The sequence below is a fragment of the Polistes canadensis genome, unplaced genomic scaffold (assembly GCF_001313835.1).
Source record: "Polistes canadensis isolate GaletaPanama2010 unplaced genomic scaffold, ASM131383v1 scaffold_17, whole genome shotgun sequence".
In the NCBI taxonomy this organism is placed as follows: domain Eukaryota; kingdom Metazoa; phylum Arthropoda; class Insecta; order Hymenoptera; family Vespidae; genus Polistes; species Polistes canadensis.
Genome location: NW_014569564.1, coordinates 1,317,084 through 1,326,393, shown reverse-complemented (window position 1 = coordinate 1,326,393; position 9,310 = coordinate 1,317,084). Strand labels below are relative to the sequence as shown.

The 9,310-nt window shown below is 32.0% G+C and overlaps 1 protein-coding gene across 3 annotated transcripts in view; it reads right to left on the bottom strand.

The window, feature by feature from the left end:
* The window catches only part of LOC106793692 (mannosyl-oligosaccharide 1,2-alpha-mannosidase IA), a 306,271-nt gene that overhangs the window by 1,543 nt on the left and 295,418 nt on the right, over positions 1–9,310 (bottom strand). For all 3 annotated transcript variants that reach the window (XM_014760834.1, XM_014760835.1, XM_014760836.1), the window contains 5 exons: positions 4,759–4,938; positions 3,456–3,669; positions 1,082–1,306; positions 761–966; positions 316–510 (listed from right to left, as the gene is read on the bottom strand). In XM_014760834.1, the coding sequence (XP_014616320.1) occupies positions 316–510; positions 761–966; positions 1,082–1,306; positions 3,456–3,669; positions 4,759–4,938 (1,020 nt within the window). The remainder of the gene's footprint in view (positions 1–315; positions 511–760; positions 967–1,081; positions 1,307–3,455; positions 3,670–4,758; positions 4,939–9,310) is intronic.

Genomic DNA, 9,310 nt, shown 5'->3' with positions numbered 1-9,310 from the left:
AGAGAGAGAGAGAGAGAGAGAGAGAGAGAGAGAGAGAGAGAGAGAGAGAAATAGAGAGGAAATATTATAAAAATTACGTTATAAGAATTTTTCAAATAAAAAATTATTTGCGTAAAGTTTTTATTCATTTACTTGAAATTAAAAGATAAAAAATGTATATTCGTCTTTTAATTTATGAACGATAAAAATAATGAAAAGTTCAATAATGAGAGAATCGCCGAGTACAAATAAAAATGATAATTGAACGTATTGCATTGATTTGAATTGATTGTAAATAAATAATAAGTGATAAGTTGATTTTGGTAATAAATTTACCTTTAACGTTTCAGCGAAGAAGTAACTTTGTTGAACGTCATCTTTGGGAGAGTTGGCTAAGTAAACATTGTGAAGTCCTGTGAATCCTCCTGGGACTCGACAATGTTTTTCTAATGCTTGAACGGCTTCCCATCCCCATTCACGATACTTTGGATCTTTTGTCAATCGCCACATAACGAAATATGATTCGAACGTCTGAAAACGATGAAACGATGACAAAGGTTTGCAAGAGCCACACAACATTTTATTTTGATAACACGCGTCGAGTGTTTACCGAATTTCAAAAGTTCGATCGGATGTTTAGAAAACTTTAATTATTTTTACTTCCTCGAAAGGAGGAGAAGAATGATCGATAAAAAAAAAAGTAATAAAAAGTAAAATTCGATGGGGCTGACATATTTTTGTTTGTATTTTATTGTAAAAAAAAAGAAAGAAATGTATTCACCTCAGGTCGTAGAATATAATATTTTTCGCCAGTCTTCAAACTCCTCGCCTCGTTCCCTTCGATAAAATGAAAAGCTTCTGGACCAAGTTTCGTCACACTTCTGTCGTAGGATTCGTGACAGGTGTTGGTCAAGCCTGCGGCTATGCCCATGTACTTATCCGACACCTCGTTCTCTAACGTTTTTGCTCCCAATGCGAACATGCCACCTGTCGAGTATAATATAGTTTTCTTAAGTATATATATATATACCTATATATATATATATATATATAAGAAGGTTAGGAATAAAAGGAATAAAAATTCCAATTAAATTCAACTCACCGGCAAAACAAGCTAAGTGACCCATTTTGTGTTCAGGTCTGTCATATTTCAAATCCGATACATAAAGTAGTTTACCAGGTGATGTCTTGATCATGTGTTCGCTTATAGCAGCGATTGCCTCGTCGTACATTTCACGAGCTTCTGTGTCGGCTTTTCCTGATTGGATCCAAGCTTTTAAAAGATACTCGTAGAAACTGTCACCTAATCCTCCTAGCGACATGTGATCTGAAATTACATATTATTAAATAAATGTTCATTTTGATAAGACCAATTTTATTAAAATTTATATTACGAGGGTGCAATTTTTTATCTCATTCTTTTTCTATGCACGTATAAATGTATATTCCTTCTATTCTTTAAAAGATATCAAATATATCATGAATGGATCACACAAGATTCGATGTTCAAACCATTTGAATCGTTTTATAGAAAGCATGAGATTCCATTTCCAAAGAAAGCCATGTCCTTTCTTTTCCTACCTACGAGTGATCGAAATTTGCATTTATAGAAGTACCCATAACATTACTTTTTATATGCTCCATCAACGGCTATGGGTAATTCAACAGAATCCTCTAACTTTACTTCCTTTGTTTTGTGTTTCTATTTTCCATATAGGCGAAAATTCGTTAAAGAACATTCAAAGTAAGTTATAAAATCAAAAAGTAATTTGTATCACTTTTCTTGATTAAATTTCTTGTTTTCCTACCTTTTGGACAATAAAACGAATTTTTCTAATTACATAGAATGTTCTGTAACTGGTGGTAAAAACAACCATGGAGGACTCTGTACAAAAAACCAATCGATCGAAATTATTTAAACATAGTTTTCCACACTGTGTTAGGCTCAAAACTTTTCATTCTATATATTATACTTATTGTTAACTGAGATCCATACAATGCTATATTATAATTCGAATTATTAATTAATAGTTCATAACACGATTTAATAATTTATAATTGAATGTTACAATTGACAATATAATGTTATAGTCATATATCGAGGAATAAAAATAAAATGTAAAAATAAAAATAAACAGGAAAAGAGATTATTCTCGTTAGAAAAACGATACTTAACATAAGATTCGCGTATCGTTGAATACAAATTTCGAATGGATGGTGAATTTTGTAATCAAGAATTTATGCTAAATAAAATTCCAATTAAATATTTGATTATTCTCGGTTTCAAAATTTATCAGATATGAACGAATTTCCCATAGATTGGAAAAAAATAAAATAATAGATAAATAATTAATCTTATTAAGTTTTATATTTCTCGAATAACATATGCGACGAGTCATACGTGAATCATCAAAGGAAAGAAGAAACGTTTCCGAAACTCGTAGAAGTAGTCGTTTTCAAGCGGCCGAGTAACGAATTCAAATGAAATTCTCAGAGCGTGGTTGTGAAAAATGTACGATGGTTTGGAAAAAAGCCAAAGTCGAATACAACTTTGCTAACCACTAAAGACGTTTCCTTTCCTTTTACCGCGGAAGTAAATTTCTTTTTTTATCTACACAAATGTGGCTACAAATTTTGAATACTTCATTTTAAAAAGAAAAGAAAACAAGAGAAAAGGAATAGGAAATGAAGAAAGACAAATGGATGTTTCATTTTGATAACGCGAAATAATTCATTCTTCGAGAGAATAATTATTCATAGTATCGTTAATAAAATCACATGTCGTCTTTCGAAAGAAAAATCGAGATATGGCGGTGGTGGTGCACCACATAAGCCGTATACTCAAAGTAAACGTCTACGAAAAAGAAGTAAAAGAAAAAAAAAGGTCTTTTAAGAATGATCTATGTAGGTTTGAGAAGATCGTTCAAGCCGACGTACGATGTTACCAAAGTAGCAAGAAAAATAGGAATCCTTCTTCTTCGGTGAATAGGAATGAAAAAGAAGAGAGGTACTTTTGATAAATGTGATATTCAACTTCTTCGAAATGTGATGTCATGTTTGAACTAACGTCAAGAGTTGCAAAGAAAATACAAAAAGAGAAAAAAGAAAAACAAAATTATTACAATTCTTTTCACGAATGTTCGTTGAACAATGAAAAATGACAAAAAAACTATGGACTTTTTATGTTCACGAATTTCAAAATAAAACGTAAAAAAAAGAACAGTTGATGTGTTTTTGCTTCAACTTGTGATGTCACGTTTGAAGTAACGTGAACTGTTAAAAAAGGTAGAGTTAAAGTGAAATTATTAAAATTCTTTTCGCGAACGTTTTGTGAAAAATTGAAAATGCACAAAAATCGACTTCATATGGTTATAAATGAAGGGACGATCGTAATAAATAAAATAAAATAAAATAAAATAAAGTATTGCCATAGAGAAATAAGACAAGGATAGTAAAGTTTTTGATAGTAAACTTACGTTGACCCCATTTTCCAGTTCTCGGATGAATGTAATTTGGATAGAGACCCTTCGGCTTTTCGAGGTTTTTCAGCACCTTCCTCACGTTCTCGACTTTGGTCTTGAAGATGGGATTCCCGGTAATGTCACTCAGGTAAGTGAATTCCAAATGCATCGTTCCGATCTCCGACAAAATGCTGCATCCACTACTTGCCCAACCATAATTCTTACTAGCCTATAAAATAAATATACTTTATTTAATGAACCATACGCGAGACAACTGAAAGGTTATTTAAGAAAACTTATTACACAAAGTTAACAAGGAAAAGAAAAAAAAAAAAAGAGAAAAGTAATCAGAAAGAAGGAAAATTAGTGGAACAACCCCTTCGAAAACACGAAAATGTGAAGGAGGTAAGAAAGGGACCGACCTTATCGACACTTACTCTTTCAACCCTTTTCTTCCCAATTCTCCTCGCCCTTTGGGCATCATCATTATCCGTTCTAATTAAGAATTTGCATATTAATCGCGAGCCGGCACTTCGGAGGACGTGACTTGACGAAAATCGTTTCAATTAAACTGCCCGTACCACGTAAGAAAAAAGAAAGGCCAATGGTATCGATGGTGTTGGTTGTTCAGGGCAGAATCTTTCGCGAACTCACCAAGATTTTTTGCGATTCTAAACCGAGCGTGCGCGCCGCGCATAAAGAAAAGAAGAAAGAGAGAGAGAGAGAGAGAGAGAGAGAGAGGGAAAGAGAGAGAAAATAGAGAAAGAAAAGGGTAGAGAGTTCTTTTGTCCTCACCGAAACGAGATCACCGAGGCGTTCTCTGATTTATCAATTAAGTTAACCCGATTTTATAACGGCTCGTTCTTTTCTTATTATCTTTCATCGTTTGTGAGATACGAATCAATTTTTATATACACTTTTTATCATTACTAAATATAATAATAAAAGTAATAATAAAGATTTGTAATAATAAAAATTTATAAAAAATTAATACAATAACAATAATTTACTATATAATTATGATTGAAAAGAAATGATCGTTAAAATTAGTTAATCTTTTATTTAATTCACTCATTTGTGTAATGTAAATTAGTGAGTAAGAAGTATAAGAAAAAAAAAGAAGAAGAAGAAGAAGAAGAAAAAGAAGAAGAAAAAGAAGAAGAAGAAGAAGAGGATAAAAGGGAAGCGAATAACCAAAAATAATAGATAATGCGAATTAGGGTGTAAATTCAGGATGGGGAACGTGACGGGCAAAGAAAATTACGCGGCAGATTTGGCAGGGGTCTTAGTGGATACCAAAACGAAAAGCGTTACTTACACCGGTGTGGAGGTTGATGAGGGAATGAGGAATTCCGGTATCCGTTTGGAAGGCTGGTAACATCCGTTCACCGAGCTGGGCTGCCTTATCCCGGAACATTACGTCTCCCGTGAGAGCGTAACAAGCCAAAAGACTTCCCATAAAACGAATGTTCGTCTCGAATAACGATATCTCTGAGTTCTGGAAAAAGAAAAAAACAAATCAGATTATATTTCAGATTAGATATTAAGAAAAAAGAAAAGAAAAAGAAAAAGAAAAACAGAAAAGAAGTATTCAAGATTAATTAACGATTGAACACATTCATGTAAGCGAATATCTTCTAACCGTACGTATGCGAATACAACTAATAATCGAATTTGAAAATAAAAAAAAATTAAAAGAGAGTTAGTAAATCGAGACAAAATAGTTATTTTTTAAATAATTAGACTTCTTAATTAATTAATTAATTAATTAATTATCGATTTTCTTTGATGTAAAACTTCAAATAGAAAGTTAAACGTTAAAAATAATTCGAAAGTGACTTTAAATCGATGAAACGATGATCGACTATGAAGTTTCTTAACAAGTAAGAATAAAGAGAAGGGATGTACTTTCTAAGAGAAAGAGAAAGAGAGAAATGAAAAAGTAAAACAAGAAGAAAAAGGTCGATTAGATTTGCTCCCGAAAGAAAACTTTATCGGCTCGCTAGTTGGCACGCTCTGCAAACTGGCGAAGCGGTCTGCCCTTTGTGGTCTTGCAATCACGTTAATAGGGTGCTTTCCTTGAAAGTATCAAGGCTGTGCTACTAATCGTGCTCAAGTACCGCTTATTATTTTGATATCGTTTCTTTTTTATTTACTCTTTTTTCTTTAACCTTTTTCGTTTTCATTTTTAATTATTTTTAACGTTAATCTTTCTTTCCTTCATATTTTTATTTTTTTTTTTATTTTTTAAGTACTCGTACACGTCCTTTGATTATTATTATCGTTACTCTTATTATTATTATTATTATTATTATTACTATTAGAATTATAATAGTAAATGTTTGTATTAAATATATTAAAAGTACCATGTTAATTTGTTACTTAACTACTTGGATATATAATTGGAGTAGTTTAACGAAAAGAGTTACTGAGTACGGTTAACGAGTACAATAAATTTCTTCTTTTATTTTATCTATCTATCATTCCATCTATTTATTTCTCGATCTATCTATTTATATATATATATCTATCCTTTTCCATCTTCTCTCACCTTTAGTATTCTCTTCGTTAAGTATGCGTTTATAGTGCATTGTTTTACGACGGGGCTCTTCCTTCCCTCATTTGCTCATTAGTCAACGACGTTTCTCTCTCGCGTGAAAATTATTCTACTCCCTGTTTTCCAGCCTCTTTCTCTTCGAGTTTTAATATTAATCGCGAAGAGAAGAGCCAAGACTTTTATCGCTTTTCTTAATTAATTTTGGTTATCCGCGTTACTTGATTTTCTTACTCGTTTTCTCTTCAAAATCTTATATTTATGTCTCTTTCTTACTTTTTTTTTTTTTATCTTCCTAATCGTTTCATCACAATTTATTTCTATCTAGTATTTAATTCGATAAGAATTCATTCCATTAGTATCTAATTGCCATAATTAATAATATACTTCTATAGAAACTATTAACAAGTAACAAGTAGTTGTTGACAAATTCGTTTATTTCGTTTATTTTTTATTCGTATTTTTTCTTTTTTCGAAACACAAAAAACAATTATTAGTAAACGTTATCGTATTTATAATCAATATAACTGAAATTAGGTTATAATTTATTATATATATATATTTTTTTAGTCTAACATAAGTCCGATCTTTTTTAACCTGATCATGGACGAAATAATCAAGTAGGTGAAAACAGCTGGAGAAAGAGTTAAGCTCGGAGAAGAAAATATAAAAAATAATATGTTACGCCGATGATGCAGTCATCATATTAGAAGATGAAGACGATCTGCAAAGGATGTTATACAAATTCGAAAAAACGGCAGGAAAGCTTAATATGACTATTTCGGTACAGAAGACCAAATCACTCACCATCCCTAAGGAGTCCAGACGATGCAAGTTAGCATTATTATACAACCAAGTGATACGATTTAAATATCTTGGTTCGATCATTACGAGGGACAGAAATCTAGAAGAATCTAAGAGACCAAACAACCAAAGCCTCCATAATCTCTGGATACCTCAGAGATATCATATGGAGAAACAAACATATGAGTATCAAAAGCAAGACACGAATATACAAAACTTATATCAGACCGATAATGACCTACGCGGCAGAGACAAGGACAGAATCCACGATAACAAAACGTATTCTGAGAATTACAGAATAAAACTCACAGAACAGAATTCACTAAGACCCAAGACGTGGTAAGGTGGATAAGAAGGATGAGAAGAGAGTGGTGAGACAATGTAGACAGGATGGACGACAGTAGGCTGCCGAAAGTGGCAAAAACAGGAAAAATATGGACAACGAGACCACCTGGAAGACCTCTAAAACGATGGCATGAAACCTGGACATTATCGTCGCAGGAACAACAAACGCCCTGAAAAGAACTATATAGCTAAAATATAACATTTTAATAAAAAGAAGAAGAAAAGAAGAAGAAGAAGTTTTTTGTAGGCAATTAAAACATTTCTTACAAGTAGTTGAATAAATTTTACTTTGCTAACGTTTATTAAAAGTAGGATTTAGTTTATTGATCGGTTGATTAAAAAATTGGCTCTACCTGCTTAAACGTTATTGTTCAACATTACATTTTTTCTTTCTTTCTTATTTTGTTAGTTTTAATAATATTATATGAACACAAAATTTTAATTAACTTTATAGATAAAAACTGTTTGATTTCATTGAATCAATTTAGTGTATAATAATTGAATGATTTAAGCCCTTTGATAATTACTAAATGCGTATATATACGTCCTGCCATAGTCATCAATATCTACGAAAGACGTTTATTTACGCTCTCTCTCTCTCTCTCTCTCTTTCTTTCTCTCTCTCTCTCTCTCTCTCTCTCTCTCTCTCTCTCTCTCTCTCTCTNCTCTCTCTCTCTCTCTCTCTCTCTCTCTCTCTCTCTCTCTCTCTCTCTCTCTCTCTCTTATTCAGTAATGTATACGAAAAGCGTAGATATATGGCTAATAAAATTTGTGATTGAAAAGCATTTTTCAGTCTCGTTGATATCGATGGTTCTGAGTTTGAATGCGCCGCAGTTAAAGGGTTAAAACATGCTCTCAACGTAAGGTTGAAAGCAACGTCATTAAAACGACACGACGAGTTGACGACGATGAAGGGTCCTTTAACCATCGGATTTCTTTCCAGTTCCTCGTTAAAGTCGACCTATGGTTTCTAGATGTTACGCTTATGTCGTTCGAGGGGACCCCTTTTTTAAAACATATGTGATATTTTCTTTTTATCCCTATCAGTTTACTTTTTCTCTTAACAACTTTTTTTTCTATTTTTCCTAATAAGTTTCGTTAATCGTCCAACCTTGCAATTTATTCAATTAAATAATAAAAAATAATCAAAATTATATAAAAAAAAAGACAGACGTGCCGGAAATTACTCTCGAGAAGATTATCTTTTAAAATTCTGTAAAGTATCTTCTCTTTGTTTTTTTTTTTGGATAATAAAAAGACCACCAAGGAAGGGCCTTTTTTCTTAAAGGTTTTACGAATATCCTAGTGTTAATTGCAATGCAACACGTGTGTCGATCGAAGCTGTCGCTGCTAAAACGAGCGACAAGCTGGCCGTAAATAAACATCAAGGACGATGAGCACGGGTGCAAATTAGAGGTAAGCGTGATAATGTAGCGAATCGGGTCATCGATCTCATGTCCAGACCACGACCGGCCCGTATCGGAACGTTTGTTTAAACTCACACGTCCGAAATTGCTTGCGAAATACTAACTATTTCAAGTTCTTTTTTTTCTTTTTATAAACGAGTCAATCATTTTATTATACATAAGTCTATGCAACACAATACGCATATATATTTTCTTTTATTTTTATTTACTTGATTATTTTTACAATGACGCGGCGGAATTTGTTAATTTGTTTGTTTTAAATATCAACAAAAGAAAAATGTAATTTTTTGTTCTTTTTATTTACTTGAAATTTGTATTGTTTATCGCATTGTTTGATTTGTGCGTTATACGTGACAATTGTTTTTTTTTTAAATTATTTTTATCGATGAGTATATCGAAAATCTTGGATAATTGTTTTTCTGAATTATTTTTTTTCTTTTTCGAGACGATACAACATTTTTCTTTTGCCAATTCGAAATAATTTTAATAAATTATTGTATTGTACTATATATGTGCGTATTAGTATAATTTTTAAATAATTCTCATTTATTTTTCCAAGATAGTTTACGTTACCCTCAGCTAGAGTTTTTCTTCTACGAAGAAATATTTAAAATGTACATGTACTACGATAAATGTTTAGAGAAGATATTCCACGAGATCTGTTTTCCGTAATACGCTTCGATGATTTTCGTAACGATCACTTCAACTATTCCTCGACATAGAGAGAGAGAGAGAGAGAG